At 39.7% G+C, this 19,499-nt stretch overlaps 1 protein-coding gene across 5 annotated transcripts; it reads left to right on the top strand.

The window, feature by feature from the left end:
• The first annotated feature begins 1,893 nt into the window (after positions 1-1,893).
• On the top strand, positions 1,894-16,395 carry CEP97 (centrosomal protein 97). 5 transcript variants are annotated; one of them, XR_001920916.2, is made up of 12 exons: positions 1,894-2,160; positions 3,091-3,249; positions 3,641-3,742; positions 4,209-4,322; positions 5,244-5,410; positions 6,599-6,763; positions 7,728-7,858; positions 8,378-9,134; positions 10,157-10,232; positions 10,955-11,549; positions 13,079-13,154; positions 14,717-16,395. XR_001920916.2 is itself a non-coding variant. In XM_018074724.2 (11 exons), the coding sequence occupies exons 1-11, from the start codon at positions 2,155-2,157 to the stop codon at positions 13,081-13,083; spliced, it is 2,277 nt and encodes a 758-aa protein (XP_017930213.1). In that variant the 5' UTR covers positions 1,894-2,154; the 3' UTR covers positions 13,084-16,395. The 5 variants fall into 5 exon arrangements, 2 of the variants coding, with proteins under 2 accessions (XP_017930213.1, XP_017930211.1); XM_018074724.2 differs by having other exon boundaries at positions 13,079-16,395; XR_001920915.2 differs by having other exon boundaries at positions 1,895-2,160; positions 10,955-12,594; positions 13,079-16,395.
• The last annotated feature ends 3,104 nt before the right edge of the window (positions 16,396-19,499 follow it).

Raw genomic sequence — 19,499 nt, 5'->3', positions numbered from 1 at the left:
GGGAACGGGCCTGGCTCGGGGCAGGACAAGCGGCTGTCCATCGTGCTGGAGCATCCCGCAGCCTTGTAGGAGCTTTATAGGCCAGGACTTGAACGAAATAAGGCCCGTTTTCCCTACAGTGGAGGGCTGAGAGGTCTTGGGAAGACAGCGCCTCTTCTGAGGGTGCAGTTCCTTGCTTCCTGCCAAACGAGTAAAAAGGATTTCTGGAACGTTTTCCTGGTTCCTGAAAGCCTATTAGGAAAATCTCGTTTTCGAAGTATTGTACCAATGAGTCTTTATAGTATGAAATCATATTGATTTCTTAAAGCTGTATATCATAGAATGCTTTGGGTTGGAAGGGGACCTTGAAGATCATCTCGTTCCATCCCCCCTACCGCGGGCAGGGACACCTTCAACTACACCAGGTTACTCAGAGCCCAATCCAGCCTTGCCTTGAACACTGCCAGGGATGGAGGAACTATATATGTAGTTCATGTTGTATACTGAATACCTGTATGCTTGCTTAAGCAAGCAAAGTAGAGGACGCCAGCTTGTTGCAAGGAGGAGAAGGACAGACCGTTTTGAAACAGGAACCTGTGCTTCTCTGAATCTTGAGGGTGCTCACAAACAATAAAGAGGCAGGTACCCCCTTTAACACCTCTGGGAAACCCTCCCATTGTCTGGTATCATACATAAGTGATTATAGCAAGACGGACTGCAGGGACGTCTCGATCTATAGAGAAGCATGTGGATGGTGACACCATAGAAATAGTTTCTTGGCAAATGGATGTGTGTTGAGTAGCAAGTAGTCAGATCGTGTTGTACCTGAGTGCTTTAAAGCTGTAACAACCACTTGTGAAGCCACACTGCAGGTGCCTCAGTTTGAAAGGGGCACCTCCTGTGTGAATAAAAAGATGCATGAATAAAAGATTTACTCCTGTAATTCTGTACTGTGGGTCCAAGCAGTTCTCCTAGGTCCTCAGGGGTCAGTTGTGAATTTTTGTAACAAACCCTTGGATAAATGGGCAGATACAAAGTTTCTGTGTTTAGCTAAAGTGACCAGGGGGTTGCAGGGGTGACAACTTAAATGGGAGACATGCAGTACCTTCTCCCTGAATGTGCAAAGACAGGAATGTGACTGTTTCTGGTGTTGCTGGCTCTGCATTACTGCTCTTCAGTTTGTCTCCACTCGTAGCATAACTAAACGCTAAAAGCCTGTAAACTGTAAGAATATTAATATGTATGGCACGTTGGGGTAAGAACACTATTTGAGACATCCTGCTGAAAAAGGCAGTGTTATTTTCTGAGCAGATAGGGAGAGAAGATCAAGCACTACGATGGTGTTTGTACATAAAATACACAGCAGAGGCTTAATGTGTGAAAATTATTATTATTGGGTGTCACTATGGGTACGCAGTCATTCAAGCTCCCTGTAGATGGCAAATGTTTGCCTTTTAACTTTATATAGCAACACTTTTTACATGGAGCATTTTAATTGTGTGTTCCATTATTAAGTGGTATGCTAGCCTATTTACAATTTGTTCCTGCCCAATGCCACCAGTACTGTAGTATAGTTGTAAGAATGGATTCTTAGTTTAGATAGAATGCCTACACATACGTGGTTAGTAGTCAAACTGCTCAAAACTTGAAATCTCTGAAGAATTTAAAAATTTAGTCTCTTTTGAAATTTGAGGTTTTGAGGATGACACCTTTAAATTTAGCTACCAAATTTTTTTTTTTGCTCTGCTTCTCATTTCAGAGGGTCTGTTACTGACTTTCCCAGAATTCTGCCAGAGTTCTTTACTGTGACAGGGTCTGAAAGGCATATCTTTGAGTAACTGGATCAGTTACTCTGAGGTGTTTGGACTGAAGTAATTTGCTTCAGTTTTACATGGAAAAGAAACTTAACCTGTATTTCCAAATTATCTGCATGCATTATAAAACAAATCGGTTTATCTTGCATTGGTTTTTCAGTCCATGTTCTCATATATAAACTTTGTGGTGCCCTTTTTGTCTTTTTTCTCCTTTTTATTCTAAGGCTTAGTAGTCAACTGCTCAGGTCAAGGATTGCAAAAACTGTGTCCAACCTTACCCTGTGATGCTGATACTCAGACTCTGATTCTGGACAAAAACCAGATAATTAAATTGGAACACTTGGAAAAATGCAGGAATCTGATGCAGGTCAGTATTACTTGACTTGAAATTGCTATGAAATAATGGTACTGTGATGTTAGCATCTTCTGCTTTAAGGGTGTATTATGTAATCAAAGTAAACTAGCAGTTATTGTCTTCATAAAAAAAAAAGATGGCTAAAATAGCTTTGTTTTTTTCAGTCTACAGTTGATTGTGGAGGAAGCTGTTTTGTGCATTACCTAGGCAACTAAAAATGAACTAAATAAATCCTAATGGGAGGGGGCATCATAAGAACACTTAGAGAAGTCACTGATAATCCAAATTTTGATACTACTTAGCTTTTGGATACTTGTGCTTTGTAACATTAAAAATAACTTTATTATCACTGAAAGTGCCTCCATAGAAACTCAAAGCTGCCCAATAGTTTCTATAGACAAACTAAATTGAGATGGGAGAGGCGGGGTTTGTTGCTACAACAAACCTTCACCAGAGTCAGCTTAGCAGTCATGTTACTGAAGTGTTTGTCTAATCAGGATCTATTCTTTAAACAGTTTGTGATCTACAGCCCTGTTAGCACAGGACTTTTTTGTTAATCATGTGAAACATTTTGTCCTCTGCCATGTTGACAGTAAGTACAATTTTACACCAGGAATGGGGCAACAATTTGCACAGTGAATTGGCAATTCTGGATTTAAAATCTTATTTTCATATGACACGATTCCTCATTCTTTCTCCTTTATTTAGGTGTTGCTAGGAGAATTTCCTCTTAAGTTTACAGAGTGAGTTGAAGACAACGCTCTTTGATCACTAATTTATTTCCTGGCTCTTGTGGGTTGTTTGTGTTATTTATTTATTTGGAAATTAAATACGTAGATTGAAGAAGTTCCTGCTTGGAGTAGATTTTTAACTATTAAACATAAAAGCCTATTCTGTCTGTGTAGTTAAAACTCTTCCTTTTAATTGTGTGTCCATCTGCAGCTCTCTGTAGCCAACAACCGTTTGGTGCGAATGATGGGTGTAGCAAAACTCACTAAGCTCCGGGTGCTCAACTTGCCTCATAATAGCATTGGGTATGTGGAAGGGCTGAAGGATTTGGTGCACCTGGAATGGCTAAACTTGGCAGGAAATAACCTTAAGGTAAAGTATTTATTCTTTTGCGTTTTCCAGAATCTAGTCTTGTAAAAGCGAAGCAAAGAAATCTGAATACATTTCTGGTTTTGAGTGGAACAAAAATGGTTTGTGTCTACTGATTAATGAAATAGAAGAAGGCAGCTTTTGGACTACAGTTGGCTAGGACAAAATAAAAGATTTGATATCAAAATATAACGAGAATAAGGAAACAGTCCTGAAAATAGGAAAAAGAAGTATCAGCTTTAAAATGAAACTGTGTTAAAACATGGTCTTTATTTTGGGTTACTTATCCAGTTGTTTTTTTAGCTTTCAAAATAATTTATAGTTATCGATACCTGGTTTTATTTAGTGACTAAAAGAGAGTTACTGTGAGTAATTGACTTCTTTATTTTTGTAGGTCATTGAACAAATCAATTCCTGTCTGTCTCTTCAGCATCTTGATCTATCAGACAATAACATAGCTCAATTAGGTGATCTCTCCAAGCTTACATCGCTGAAGGTAGATGTTATTTTATCTCTATTTTCATTACATTCTTTACATAAGGAAATTTCTGCCTTTAAAAACATTGATAATTCAAACTAGCTTTTAAAGCATTTTAATGAATTACTGTCATATCTAAAGGGAAGCATGTAAGAATTCTTTTCCTTGTTTCCAAGTTGCAGGAACCAAGGCAGTGATTTTGCTATAACTTTCTGTAATGATTTTGATAAAGATATGATGGTGAGTTCTTGTTTATAGCTCTTTGTTCTCTTAACTTCTGTCATGAATCAAGACAAAGCATAGTGTTAACTCTTTTAGCATGAACACTGTAGCTAAAAAGTGTTTCCAAATACATTTTTTGGTAACTGTGACGAGAAAACCTTAATTATAGTACTTTTGCATGTTTTTTGCAGGTAATGCCTGAACAAGAAATATGGGGGTTTTGATCAAACATACATTTCATCACCATATTTTTATTTTATAGACTCTGTTGCTACATGGAAATATTATAACTTCACTTCGCACTGCCCCTGTCTGCCTGCCTCAGAGTTTGACTGTTTTTTCTTTGGCAGAAAATGAAATCAGAGACTTAAATGAGGTAAAATATAGAAGATACATCACCCTTCCATTAGGTAGACCAAAAGCAGGTAGTTGAACAATTTTTTTGAGGTTGTAGCTGAGAGTGGACTCTCTTCTTTAAAACAACCCATGCTGATGGAAGTAACTTTTAATAGTTTATGTGCAATAACTGTACTTGCATTAGCTGCATGAGCTAGGTGATACCTTTAAAATTCAGCCTGGAAAGAAACTTTGCCTTTTTCTTTTATATTTTTGTTATTCAAGGCTGTCAAAAGTATACTTTAGGTCTAAATTCGTAGCCTGTCATGATTGAAAGTTGAAAGCTGAGCTGATTAACTGCTGCAGAGAGCTTCTGCAGCTACTGTGTTTAGAACAGAGATTTGAATTGCACTTGTTGCAACTGACCTATTTTTCAAACACTGTGTAAGATGAACAAATAATCTGCCTGTGACTTTTGTCTTTATTGCTTTGTTTGTTTGTTTTAATATAAGTAGCAGCCAAAACTTGGTTGGGAGTTCATGTTGGAAGGAAAATCTTGTTTTGGTAATACATTTCTCTTCAAAACAGAATAGTGTTTCTTCAGCTTTTTGGCTTGCCTTTTTTTGGTTTTGTTTTTTTTTGTGTCAAAATCCAACACCTGTTGTAGTAAACTGGAATCATAGAAATACTAAACCTTTCCATACATAAAGCTCCATTCCCAGATTTTAAGAGAAGCTAATACTTTCCAAGGGCTACTAGTACTTACATAAGAATTAATGGGAAAATGACAGTAGTTGGTAGAAGGTCCTTTGTAGGTGTTGTGTTCAAAAAGAAAATGTGCTTTTTAATGTGTTTGTAATTCTGTTGTTTTGCATGAGATGTCTGGCTGCATCTAGGAAATGTGGTACATTCTGTAAGCATTCAGTGGGTTCAGATAACAAATGTGTCTTATTTTCTCCAGGTTTCTTTCCTGAGTTCTCTTCGTCAGTTGGAACAGCTGTCGATTATGAACAATCCTTGTGTGATGGCCACACCTTCTGTCCCTGGCTTTGACTACAGGCCATATATTGTCAGCTGGTGTCTGAACCTTAAAGTTCTTGATGGATATGTGATTTCTCAGAAGGAAAGGTGACATAATTGTATTAAATCTCTAAAATTAATAAATAAAATTTGGCTAAGCTGAAATTGCTTTCTTAAATAATGAAAAAAAATGAAAAAGTGCTAATGATCTGAAATTGTGTCTGTGTTGCTAATGGCCATATGAGATACAGGCTGGTTAACATTGTTGCTTTTGCTAAACTTTTCATCTGTTACGCTGGAATTATTATATAAGATCACAAGTTTGTTTATGTAGAGATATAGTCAAACTTTTGTTTTGTTATTCAACTCACAGTAGCACTTCTACAAAACTGGTAACAATTTATTAATGCTCTGTTACCCTTTCCAAGCTTACAGCCTCTTTGTAGAATGTGACAATCAGCAGATATTAAAGCTGTAACTTGTGGGAAACTCAAATGTCCCCTTTTATAAAGGGTCTTATTTGTGTGTGCATTTCTACATTTGGCCTTTTTTTGGTATCAATTAGTTACACATTATTTTGCTCAAATCTCTTGTTAGTGTATCATTGTAGTCATTCATATCACTATGATATGACAAAGTTCTGCACATCAGAACAGTCCAAGCATAAGTATTACCCAGTATAAACACATTCTAGTCCAGTACATCAATGTAGTCCAGGACATTAATGTCCTTCTTTTCCTGTTACTAAAATGAAAAGCTGCCTTTTTTGCCCAAGGTAAACTACCTTTAGCTCTGTTTCACTGTAATATGGTATAACTTTCCTGAAAAGTTGTCTGTTAGAATTGAAACTTCTTTTTTTGTCACTAATAGGGTTTTCTATATTAACTGTTATTATATGTATATGTGTTATATTAAATATTCTAAGACTGAAGTGCATTTAATTTAAAAACAGATTTCAGTTATTGAATACTTCTGGCAAGATTTGCTCGCTGTGCCTGTTCTGTGTGTTTGTGTGAATTCTGTTTCTGTGAAAGCTTTGATGATAAATTCATTGACACAGATGTATTTTCAGTGCTCAGTTTTGGACAGGTTTTTTTTTTATTTTTTTGGATGCTTATGTGAGGGAATACTTTATTCCTTGTTCTGGAAATGAAATTCCCAGTTTCCCCGGGCACTGCACATGTTCCAGGTTTTGATTAGATTTGTAGATTAGCTCTTGGGTACCCCCTAGAGGAAGGGAGACTTAGTGGTTTTATGCCATTCCTTAATGGTGACTGTTTTCCCCCTTTTTAACAGTTTGAAAGCAGAATGGCTCTACAGTCAAGGTAAAGGAAGATCATATCGACCTGGGCAGCATGTTCAGCTCGTCCAGTATTTGGCTACTGTTTGTCCTCTCATATCTGCATATGGACTCCAGACTGAAGAGGATGCCAAACTGGAAAAAATACTGAGTAAGCAAAGGTGAGAACTTACTGTTTCTTTCCTAGAGAGTGTAATTGAGAACATAATTCTAGGTCTTATTGTATGTTAGATGTAGTGATTAGAAAGTTGAGCAACAATAGTCCTGTAGTAAGCAGGAGGGTGGTGTCTCATCAAAAGGAACAGAAACTTGGGAGCATCTGGAAGGGGTAACTGTCAGTGCAGATTGGCCTCCAGGCAGAAATTATAGAAATGTGGCCATTTTGGAGGAGAAGGTGCAATAAAAGCATATTCACCTCGTAATCTCCAGCTAAGTGCTCTGACATTCACATGATGTTTCTGGGGAAAACTCAGGAAGTTGGCTTGCTAAATATAACTCTAAAAATCTAAAAAAACCTCAACAAGCAAACCGAAAAAACCTCAGCAGAAAAAGCAGTCCCCCGAAATTCCCACCTGTGTATATATGCACACACATCTGATTTATAGGGCAGTTTGACTTTGATCTCTACCTCATGGTCTTCTAATTTAGCTGGGCTGAAACAACCTGTATTTTCTCTGGGTTTATAAAGGATGATTTTAAGTTTGTGGCAATATTTGTTCATTTGTACTAGCATTTTGTCCCTTTAGTAAAGGGAACATCTATTCCTTGATTCAGTCACTTTCATTAAAATATCTGCATGCCTTCCTTGTGTGTAGAAGTACTTAATGGTTTTTAGTCTATAGTCAGAATTGAGTGTTAGGTTTTTTCCTCTTCTTTTTCCCTTTTTTTTTTTGATACATGTAATGAAAAAAAAGGGGCAGGAGGAAGGGGAGGAGGAACAGACTGTAACATCCACTACTTTGTGAGTAGCCCTGTTAATGTCTTGTAGGAATAAGGATCTGCATAACTAGCCTCTTGTTTAGAATGTTTTGATCTTTTGTTTCCTTTGAAGTAATTGATATTTTCTTAGATGTTTTCTGTACTGAAAAAGTTTAAATACAAAATTTGTTGGAACTTTGTGCTTAGACTCCACCAGAGGCAGTTGATGCATCAAAACCAAAATGAGGGACCACCTACCTCTGCTCCCAGCAAAACAGTGCCAGTTGCTCATGAACAGAGCAGTCCAGCCCAGCCACCACAGATGGTTCTTGAAAGTGGTAAGAAGCTAATCTACACCTGTGATCTAACCTGTGGAAATAGATATTTTTCTTTTCAACATGGATAACTTTGCAGAGAGAATTTCACAACAAGACCATGTTATTATTTTATTCTATTGATTTTTTGGAGACTTTTTCAACTGAAGTTATACTTTGTTGTCTAAAAATCTGTTCCATGCTTATTCGTGTCTTGAAATGCTGGTAGGTTTGTTAGGTGAAAAACACAGTCCAATGCACACAAAGTTATCACTTTGACTGTTCCATTTTATAAAAGTTGACTTCTCCAAGGGGATGCAGTTTGTGCAACTTACTGTATCCAGTATTTGCCAAGTTTGTGGATGTTACTTTGTTAAGGGGTTATTTTCCTTAAATAGAAATAATGCTCACCTTTACTAGTATTTTGGATCATCCTACACACCTGGGTGCTAACTATCAAAACCAGATTGTGAATCCCTGTGAATTGAATGAAGATGTTATTGAAATGCTGTAACACTTGAATATGGCTTTCTGCCTATCTAGAACCTGTCATCCAGAAGAATTCTTGGGTTGGACCAAGTGCAAACAATGATCATTCCTATGCAGCAAAGAACACTTGTCCTCTTGAAAGAAGCTTTCACAAGGATCTATACCTTGAAGATGTACAGACAGATGAAGACAAACTAAACAGCAGCCTTTTGTCCTCAGAGTCTACTTTCATGCCAGTTACTTCAGGATTGTCTCCAGCATCTCCTGCTTTGGACCTGAAGCTACATGGAATCAGTTTGGGCCTAGAAGATGATGATGACACAGTGATTGAATGTGTGAGAGATGTTAATAGTAGAGAAACAACTAACAAGCAAGAAGCTTCATGTGTTACAAGAGAGCACACAAACAGGGCAGTAGGAAGTGTGGAAATGCAAGAAAATGTCAAAGAGATGGTGGTGTTGCCTTCTCCTGACCGAGGAGCAGCTGGACTGGCTGCTAACACCAGCAGCTGCTCAGTGTCCTCTGGAGATCATGTTCTTCATAGTCACCCCAGCACCTCGTTAGGTGCTAAATCAGGAGTAAAAACTCTCTGCCCTGACCAGATGACAGGAGAAACTTCTGATTCATTAGCTGTTGTTAACCAAGGTGCAGCTGAACTGCAAAGGATGACCAAAGCAGCTACCAAGCTTCAAGCTTGCTGGAGAGGATTTTACACGAGGAACTACCATCCTCGAGCCAAGGAAGTGCGAAATGAAATTCGACTACACAGAATGCAGGAGCACATAATTTGCTTAACTCATGAAATAGAAAAGTAAGTTGAGGTCATGCTATGTATTTTCAAATCTGTATGAATATAACCATCACTCCAGGGTATTTCATAACAGGTGTAAATGGATCTTGATATAACTACTCACAGTAGAACCTCTCATCAGAAACATAAAACGGTGATTGCATTTACAGGGTCACTTCCTGTAAGGTAAGCACAGTTATGCACATATTCTCAAGGTGCCTTCTATGAGTGGGTTGGGTTAGAACACATTTTTCTATTCCTCTATTAGCAGGACTTTCATATTTCTGTGGATAACCCGAAATAGAAATTGTTGAGTTGGACTTTTTTTTTTACTTGTCTTCTAGCAATTACAGAGTCTATAAATGAAGTGTCCATATTGAGTTGTTCCTCTGTTGCTGGTGAAAAGAAGAATTTCCTCTGCCTTGTATGATACAATTATAAAATGTGACTGTTTTGTTCTGTCTTTATTTTTTGATCCTGTGAGTCCATGTTTGGACAAGATCATTATCAAAGTTCCTCAATTTGTAAGATAGAAATTCTGGATTTACTTATCAGCCTGGGACTGTCAGTCTGACAGGCACTTTTTCTTTACTATCACAAGTGATGTAAGTTCTGTGAATCAAGTCGAGTGCTCAGTGAACCTCTAGAAACTCCCAATGCTTACACATTGTACTGCGTCCAGATATCAGCTGGGGAGAGCAGAATTTGAAATGAAGTGTTATTGTAGAGGGGGACAGTGATAGTTGTGCAGGAAAAAATAAGAGCTCAGGTTCAGTTTCCAAAAAGACACTTAAATTATTGCCAAGCCAACAAATGTGCTGCAGTAAAAGGAAGCAGAATCTAAATGTAACTGAAAAAGAAACTTGAAGTCAGCAGCTGGGTATTGATGGCAAGCCAGACTGCAGTAATTTCTTAATGTTAGGCTCTGTTTTATTTTTCAAGAGTGCTGTTATATAAGTAGACATCCTTATGTATTCTTGTTGCTCTGTTACCCAAATGTTGCTTATTGAAGATGCATAAATTTTGGCTGTGTGTTCTTGCAGACTAAGAAAAGAAAGAGAGGAAGACAAGATGCAAAGGCTTGTACAGGAGGAAGCTGTCAGATTTCTTTGGAACCAGGTAAATAGTTTTAGTCCTGTTGTTTTCCTGCTTATATATGAATTTGAAAGGCATTATTTCATACTGTAGCTCCTGAAGAGATAGTCAATATGGTTTACTTTTTCCACTGATGACTTGAGTGGCTTCATAGAATCGAATTGACGTGTTGTTTGCTATATTCTTATTCTGGGGGAAAATAACTTTCAGAAGGATTAGTGCAAGAACATTGGTTTTGTTACTAAAGGCTAAATTGTGGCCTGGTGTGAGAAGGAAGACAAAATGCAAGGGAAGCTAAATAAATGTAGCAGAACCGTGAAGAATGATGTGACTGCTAAATACCCAGGGCAAATGAAATGTCAAGCTGTGTTGCTTGTGAGCAACTCATTTCTGAAGTAGGAAAGTTATTAATACATCTTTTAATAAGCTATTCATCCAAAAATAAGACTCTTTTCTTAAGCATCGATTATTGCATAATGGTTCCCCATCCTTTCTGTTTTTAAGAACAGATTCCTTTTTCTTCAGGTACTTGGACTGAGAGCTTGTGTACTCTGTCAGGGCTTCTAGGTTTAAAAGCCATGATTTATCAGTGGGAAGAACAAAATTTCCCTAAAGGTATATCAAGCCTTTTGTATGTCTCTTATCTTAGGTTTTATACTAGTGCTTGGTTGCCGAATGCAAGAAATACTCTAGAAGTCAAAATACTTTTAGTCGCACTTCATAATGAATTTATCTCTGTTTTACAGGTTAAATCCCTTCAACAATGGCAGCTTTCGGTGATGCAAAATTTAGGTGCTACTGGGACCCCTTCAGCCAGTATTTTATGCTCATCCAAACCACCTATTCAGTCATCCACACTTGAGCAAGAAGCCCCACCAAATGTTAATTCTGCTGTGTTAGTTTCAGCTAGTGATGATCTTCAGGAAAAGTCTTTGTTGCAATTCCCAGATTCTGGTTTTCATTCTTCTGCAGCTGATCAGACTCACGCCAGTGATCTGTGTAGCTCTGAAAAGAGCTTAGCTGAAGGAACAGAGAGCTCTCTTTCAGTGGAAACTGTCAAACAGTGTGGTGCTTCTGTTTCAGCATACTCCTCAGATGTAGAGGATGGCCATGGGGAATGTGGGCAAAGTAAAGAGAGCTCTAGTAATGAGCAGGACAACGGACTAATACAACAGTATTTGAAATCTGTTCAGCAGCTGGAAGAGGCTGATGAAGTGACAGATTGCAATGAGGAAATGGAGGGCAGCTGTCCACAAATCGCTGTTTCAGCAGAAAGCCAAGATTCTTCATTGGACACTGTCTCTCTAGATCTCCCTCAAGATACATCTTCCCCTATCCAAGGTGAAATCAGTCAGACACCAGAAAGCTACAAACTGGATTCAGAAATGGTAGAAGGGAAGCAAACGGACTGTGATTCTTCATTTCAGATGCTGCATGTTGGAATAGCTGTATAATAGGTTCAGTTCCACAAAGGATTAGGGATTCCATTTCACTTTCCTTTCTTTTTCTCTTTTATACAAAACTTATTTTTCATGTGTGCTGTTTTAGATTTTGACACGTTACCAGTTTATGTTGTACTTAGTATTTTATTTATGTTGCTGAGGACTGACACTAACTATAGTACCCTGAAATCAGCAAAGTTCTCAGTGACAATCATTATGCACTTTATTTTCCAACATAAAACTGCTATCCTAATAACTGGCTTCCATTAAATTAATCTGAAGATTAAGGTTGTGAGTGGCAGTGGTAGTGTTTGCTGTAAATTCACTTGAGTGAATGTGTCAGTAAGTATTGGATTTTTTTTTTTTCTACAAAGAAGGATTAAGTTCTTCTTTTGCAAAGAGAAGGAAACAATATGGGAAGAAATGGAATTGATACAGGCAGTGCATCCTGTCATAGGCAGGATACAGTCTGATGAGAAAGGTGAAAGAAGTTACTTTTCAGACCTTTTGACTTTAACAAAAGTTTGGTCAGTGTATAAAAGATGCATTCCAGAAAACCAGTGTCCAAGTCAGTGACCTTTTTGGAAATAACTTGAAGCTGCTGGCTAGGAATTAGGTCATTTACATATGCACTGAAACAGGGACTTACAGGAGAGACCTTAGGGAGCTTCAAATAAGCTTTGGCCTTTGCTTGCCCTGGGGTTGAATTTCCCTGCTTTCTCAGGTAAGACTCAAAGTGGAACCAGCAACAGCCAGGACTAAATAAGAATTTCAAAAGGGCATATAATTTGGGAACATCATTGCCAAGGCTTTACTGCTGGGTTACAGCAGCAGACTTGATGGCATGTTTTGCTCCACAAAGATGCTGATGTCACTGTGGGATTTGGATCTGCATGCCTTTCAAGACAGTGCATTTGATGGATCACAACTACTCCTATCTACAGGTATAAATATTAAAAGCAAATGCCATGACTTAAAATTATTTTTTCATATTTCTGTTGGGTTTTTGCTTGTTTCTTTCCCCCTGTATGTCCAGTATTTGACACTTTAACTAGGCATGGCTAAAAAGTTGTATTTATTCTCTGTTAGCAAATATGCTGAGATACCTAGGCTGTGCTTTCCACTTAAACACTGGGCAAACAACAGGGCTTGTATCTTGCCTAGCTATTGCTGTGTTGGGCTTTTTGATGGAAAAGGATCAGGTATCTTGGTATACAGCAAAAGTGGCAAGGGAAATCTGTTTTTGCCATATTGTTTGTGATGGACACTAGTGAAATAAAAATTGATATTGTGAGTTACAGGGGTCAGTTCAGTTTGCTAATGCTGCAGTTCTCAGTGTTTACTGGAAGGTCAGTGTTTCAGTAGTTTGCTAATGTTTACTTCTCAGCTATAAAGACACATGCTTATTGTAATTCTCTGAATCCACAGGTTAACTTCTGGTGCTATGGTGTCATTAAAATCAACTAGTGCTGTTTTAAAGTGACTCTTATGGCCACACTACCAGGTAAAATAATTTAGTTTTTGTAAAGCTTTGGTTGCTTGTCTACTTCAGGTTCTGAGCTGAAATTTACCACTACTCAGGAGTTTAGTATGAGGCCAGTATCTGCTTGAGACCTTAAAATAACCTTTATGTAGAACATAAATGGTGTATTGGACTTGTACCAGCCATCTGCCCTGTGGTGAAGTTCACCTTGGAAGACTAAAGCTTGCCTCTGTGTACAGAATAGCCATCATCTCTTTTTCCCTATCCCAGAAAAAGTTCTAGGACACTAACTTCTCAAAAGAGCTATCACTGCAGTCAGGCTGACATTTGACTGTGCCTTCCATACATGGTAACATTTAAGAAAAAACCCCAAACAGCTGAGGTGGTAGGTTCTTAATGGGCTGTCTCTCTCGCTGAATCTAGTTACAGCACATTTGTAGCATAACCATATTCATAATTAGAGCACAATTGTGCTCGGGTATTGAAAGTGGTACAGGTACATTAATGTATCACAACATCTAATAGTTGTGCAAAGAAGTGTGTAGTCCACATGATCATACCCTTGCCACCTGCAAGTTCTGAACTTGCCTTTGAATCTGTCATGCTTGGGGATCTGCAGTTCATAGGACTTGGCTCTTTGACTGTCAACATGTTACATAAAAAGAAATTTCATGTAAGCCTTTAAAGGGATGTTCTTTGGGTTTTGAGAGATAAGTTATTCCAGTCTGTGAAACAGTTGTTGGACCTTACACTCAAGAGGCAGTGGTTAGGTGTAACCTCTTCCATGGCAGAATGCTTTATTTGCCTTCACAGGACCTGGGAGAAACTAGATTACTCGCTGGATAAAAATGTTTCACTTACTGAAGACACTGAGGGAGCACAGATATTTTGCTATTTTGTATTGTCACTTTTGCTGCAGAGTCAAAAAGAGGAGAAACAACTTGAATTTTGGAGGTGTCAAAGGGGGAAAACTTGGTTAAAGTTAATTTTTCATGGAAGCCCTAGATGTTTATTGACATTTCCTTTGTTACTAGGACTTGAGAATGCAAACACAAACACAAAGGCATTTCAACTAATGCCTGGGTCAGCTGTTGTCCTTATTAACTTGTAACCTGTATATCCAAAGGTGGTTTTATGAAGGTACAGCGAAGCATGTACCAACATATGATCAGCTTTATCTTTTTGAGGGAAACTGTGAAATACAAAACCTTTTTTTTCTGATGTTTTGAAAAGTATCTTGCATGTGTAGAAGAGGAGTTGCCTAAATATAGAGAAATCAAAGAATGGTGAAGTTTTGGATTAGTTTTTATAGGGTAAAATGTTATTAGTTTGTATATACAGAAAATATTTTCATCCTGACCATTCAAATGCATACAGGAAAAGATGTAATGAGGGAGGGATACAGTGGAAAAATAAGGAATAAAGCTGGATGTATACTTAAAAATGGCTTCTTTCAGTCCTGTTTTGAACTCTCAAAGAATCATGATTTGGAAATATCATAGTTAAAATGGCTTAACATTTACTCACCTTTGTCTAGATACGTTTTCTTAATCTAGGTATGTAATATTCTTTTATCTGGATAGGGATGCACAGCTCCCTTTGGAGATGATGGAAATTTCATAAAGGAATTGGAAGGCCTAAAATATGAAAACCTATGTCTGAAAACTTCCTGTGTTAGTATTGTATTCTTTCAACATTTTCCTTTGAAAAGGCTTCATGTTCAACAGAAGAATGTACTTTGTACAATAAAAGTTTGTCCCTTGTGTTTTGTGCTGGGCTGATACTCCAGTTGTAATGGGAGAGGTAACTAATGGTTATTTGCCAGGCAATGTTGTCAGCTCTGCCATGAGTACAGTTTAAATGCTTCTTTTATTTGCTTCAGAAAAATCAGCTAAATATAGCTCAGACTACTTAAACTGCACCACACAGGTAGTTTTGCCCCAAATGAGATAGCTGGCCCATGCAAGCCTATTTTCAGCTAGTCTGTGGCAGAAATTAGTCTTTTGTCTGTTTCTCTGAAGGTAGGGACAAGTGGTTTTATACCATAAAGCAAGAAGGCATTAAGACTGCAAATTTTATTTTGCTGCTTCTAAACCACAAATATCCTTCAGCAAATACTTGAGAAAGTCCTTGTAAAACTAAACTGCAGAAGCCTAACAATTGTTGATAGTTAAGTTTCTTAAACAACCATAGATTCTACTATTTGCATGCAGCAGTTTAAATAATGCACTTAGCAGCCAGTCTGTATATAAAAAAAAGTTGTTTTTTTCTGAATAATGTTTGTATTTGAGCTTGCAAATTGTTCTTGTTTTTTATGAATTTGTATATATTGTCTGAAGAATTCCAATCTTAATTTCTACTTGTAGCAGGTCATTTGATGAACAAAAATGGAATATGCATTCCTTTGAGACTACCTGGGTAATTTTTACTGGACTTGATGTTCTATTGTGTCTCACACAGATTCGCTTTTTCCCGTGAGGACAGAATCGTAGCATCGAGTGGAGACTGACTGAATGACAATAAAATGTAAAAACTGGTCAGTTCCTCTGATAGTGGAAAAGACACTTTTTTTCCCCCCTGTTGTATTAACTTTTCCCCCCCTTGAGGACTGTGCCACCTGAATAAGTATGCATCAAGTATTCATGAAGTCTTTCAAAGTATCTTTTTTTCATAGTTACACTTTTCCCCCCCAGATTGATTTTTCTAGGACTAAGTTACTGAGAAACACTTGCTTTCTATATGTCTACTGAAAAGCTGGGACTTTCTGTCTGTTTTTAATTGTTTTCTTTATGTCAGTAATGGGAAAAGCACATGATCCTTTTCTTGCAAAAACATAGAATAGTATTTATCAGGAAAGGTGCTTTATCTCTTGGAAAGTGCCACACCAAATTTTACTGTATAAGAGCTCTCAGTAAGAATCTTCTTTTTTGGCTTCATTACATTTATAAATATATGGGCCAAATTCACTTGTAGCATAATTCTACTGAACTAAATTTTGTTGAGTCTTTGACAGTAGTATTCTACCTCTAAACTAAAATTTGAGAAAAAAAGAACAATTGGGCATTGATTTGTCTTTCTACTTCTTGCTGTTTTGTGTGAAGAGTGGCGGGTGGTTAAATTGGTACCGTTCCTATATTTTCTATAAGTGTTTACATTTCTGGATTTATTGTTTCTTAAGTATTTTGTTTGTATCTCTGAGTTTTGAATTTTAAATAAATGATTTGTACATTTATTGAAAATGTTAAGGTGTACGTGTACTTGATCTTGACTCTTATGGCTAGTGGTCACGTCTTTATGATTGGAGGGCTCTTTTAGAGATGAGATGGGAAGTTTAGTAACAGAAAGCATTTGATAACAAGGTAAGCATTAGCATTCTTTACTTGGTACAGCCGAGGCATTCCACGGCCACTGTTTCATTCCATGGCCACTTTGACTGCTGAGGACGTAAGAGTGTAGTAGGGTACTTGAAATGTGTTCACCAACCTCACTGAAATTGTTCTTCGTGATTTGCAGTCCTTTGTTTCTACTGCTGGCCCTCTCTTTTGTGTTCTTAATTCCCTGCTGTGTTTAAATGAAAAGATGTGGCAGTGTTCTGTATAGTTTTCTAGAAAGAGAATTAGGACTAAGGGCTTATCAAGAGAAACACAGTTGCAAAGAGTGTTGTTCCCCCTCCTACTCCTTTGGTTTCATCAGATACCTGCTCTGTTCTTAAGCAAATGAAGATTAATTAAACATCTTTAAAGTTTTAACAAACAGTTGAGGAGCTCAGACATATATGAAAGTCATGTTTTACTGCAACACAATACTCCCAAAAGTAAAAAACAAAAAACCAAAAAACAATAAACAATGAAAAACCCCCAAACCAACAAAGATAACTTTGTTTTTTTTAACTCATTTCACATGTGGATGTTAGTGGGCATTTTTAAACTCTTTACTGTGTGTTCCTACTTCATTACACCAAGAAAAATAGCTGAGATTTTTTTAAGTGAGACTCTTCTTGCTCTTCGGTGAAGGTATTTACTGTGAGGGTGGTGAGGTGGTGGCACAGGTTGCCCAGAGAAGTTGTGGATGCCCCGTCCCTGGAAGTGTTCAAGGCCAGGCTGGATGGGGCTTTGAGCAACCTGGTCTAGTGTTCTGCCATGGGCAGGAGTGTTGGAACTAGGTGATCTTTAAGGTCTCTTTCAACTCAAACCATCCTAGGATTCTATTTAAAAGACAGAAAGAGGCATAGCTAAAGTAACTTCAGGTCTGAAAAGAGAAGAACGATACTGTTTTCTCCTGGAGTAAAGACCTTAAAGCTGTACTACTAAGTTTAAATGCTGTGTATTGTAGGGATAGTAACCATAACACTACAGGAGCTCAGGTTGAAGGTCCCTCTTGTTCCTGTTTTTGATTCACATTTGTAATAAGATCAGAAATTAAAATCTTTTATTAGATTTGGAAAATAAAGAGATATCTCATGGATGGACCCTTTTTTTTCTTTTTTTTCCAAAAGGAAATAGTTAATTTTAATTTTATGGGCTGAAATCCTTATATGTGCTAGGAACTGAGTACCCTCCCAACTTCTTGTGCGCTCCCAGCCCACTTGCTGGTGGGGTGGTGTGAGAAGCAAAAAAGCCCTTGGCTCTATGTAAGCTCTGCTCAGCAGTAGCCAAAATATCTCTATTGAGAGGGGGGAAAAAATCAATACCAAGTATTTTTCAAAATACTGTCTTAAACTGTTTTGCTTACACAGCCAGATGACTTTCAATTCCTGACCCACAGTGTATAGTACTAATAAAAGCTTGTGCCTGTGGAGATTTTGCTTTCTCTCTCTACCATGTAACCACCATTGCAAGATGCAGAAAGGAAGAGAAAAACAGAAGATAACTTACTCAAAATAGCTGTGGTTGATGGGGGTGGGGGCAGAAGACAAGAGTTATATTTATAATGGCTAAAGTATTTTTTCACAGGAATATTTCAGCTGCTCTGTCTCTCTTCCAGGTTTTAAGTGAGCCCCATATTCCTTAGTAATAATAAGATTGAGCCCTTACCCTGTAGTGCAAACAACTGCTAGCAGCTGACTGTTTTGGAAAGAGGCATTCCCAGACTTGTGCGGTGTTTACAAGTGATGGCAAAGCCATTGCAGATGTCCTGTTAGCAAACTGAAAGTGCTACCCAGCTCTGGTGCAGGGTGCTAAACTCAACGCTGGCTGCGTGCATCTCCTCACACGTCTTGGAGTCCTGCCTTCAATGCAGCTGGGTTTGCCCGATTCTGCTGTGCTGTGCCTGTGCCCAGCTCGGCCCCTGCAGCTGGTCCGTGGGCCAGCTCTCCCTCTTCACAACCTCCTCGCTGGCCAAGACGCCGCCTCTCCAGCTCCCTGCTCCACTTGCCTCCGGGCTCTGCAGCGTTTGAGCTGCGATGGTTCCTGTCAGAGCCTTCTCTCTTGACCGGGGGTGCGGCTGGGGGGGCCTGATAATGCCATCTGCATGCCAGCCTCTCCACAGCCTGCTGTCTTTGGCTTCACTCACTGTGGCCCAAAAATTATGGGGACTTAGTTTGGGGCTTTTTTCGGGGGGGGGGGGGGGAGAGAGGAAGCTTTTTGGGTTTTTTTTGGGGGTTTGTGTTGGTTGTTTGTTTTTGGTGTTGGGTTTGTATGTGTTTTGTTTGGTTTTTTTTCCTTCTCATTATCCAGCCCCTCCTCAGCAACTAGGATGTCCCCAAAGGAGCGCGCGCGGTGCGGGGATTTCCCTCCCTCAGAGAATGCGGCGCCGGCGGCCGGGACAGACCCGTTACCGGGCGGGCGGGAGGAGGCGCCGCCGCCGTGTCGGGGCGGGGAGGAAGGCGGGGCGGCGGGGCCGGGGGATATACGGAGAGCCTCCGGGCCGGGGGCGAGGCCCGCCGCCCTGGCCCGGGGGAGCGGCGGCTGCGGTGAGGGGAGCGCGCGGCAGCGCGGGGGCCTGCGGGGCTCGCCTGGGGAGCGGGAGGGGAAGCTGCGGCGGGGGAAAGCGGGCGGCGGTGGGCAGGGGCAGGGGCCCGCGGTGGAGAGGCCTGGGGCGGGTGAGGGGTGCCGGGGTTGGCGGGTTGCCCCGCTCGGGTGCCCCGTCCCCGCCACCGGGCCCGCCGGCCCGCAGGGGCGCGCTGCCCGCGCTCCATCGCGGGCGGGCGGCTTGAAGAATGCTTCCTGCCGGTCCAGGGGCTGCCTCGTGCCGCTCCCTGGGGGATGCCGGGTCCGCCTCATGCCGCTCCCTGGGAAATACTGGGCTGCCTTGTGCTGCTCCCCGGGGGATGCCGGGTCCGCCTTGTGCCGCTCCTTGGGAAATGCAGGGCTGCCTTGTGCCGCTCCCCCGGGGGATACGGGCAGCGGGCGGACCGCCCGGCGGCGC

This window comes from Manacus vitellinus, unplaced genomic scaffold, assembly GCF_001715985.3.
Source record: "Manacus vitellinus isolate BGI_N305 unplaced genomic scaffold, ASM171598v3 scaffold_28_pilon, whole genome shotgun sequence".
NCBI lineage: Eukaryota > Metazoa > Chordata > Aves > Passeriformes > Pipridae > Manacus > Manacus vitellinus.
Note: the sequence above shows the minus strand (reverse complement) of the source record. Positions and strands in the feature narration are given on the sequence as shown.

What these genes read in the sequence shown, in the direction of transcription:
- CEP97 (XM_018074722.2), top strand. An exon ending in CCAAGCTTACATCGCTGAAG is followed by an intron (nt 3,743 to 4,208) that starts GTAGATGTTATT and finishes TTTATTTTATAG; the next exon opens with ACTCTGTTGCTACATGGAAA. An exon ending in AAATCAGAGACTTAAATGAG is followed by an intron (nt 4,323 to 5,243) that starts GTAAAATATAGA and finishes TATTTTCTCCAG; the next exon opens with GTTTCTTTCCTGAGTTCTCT.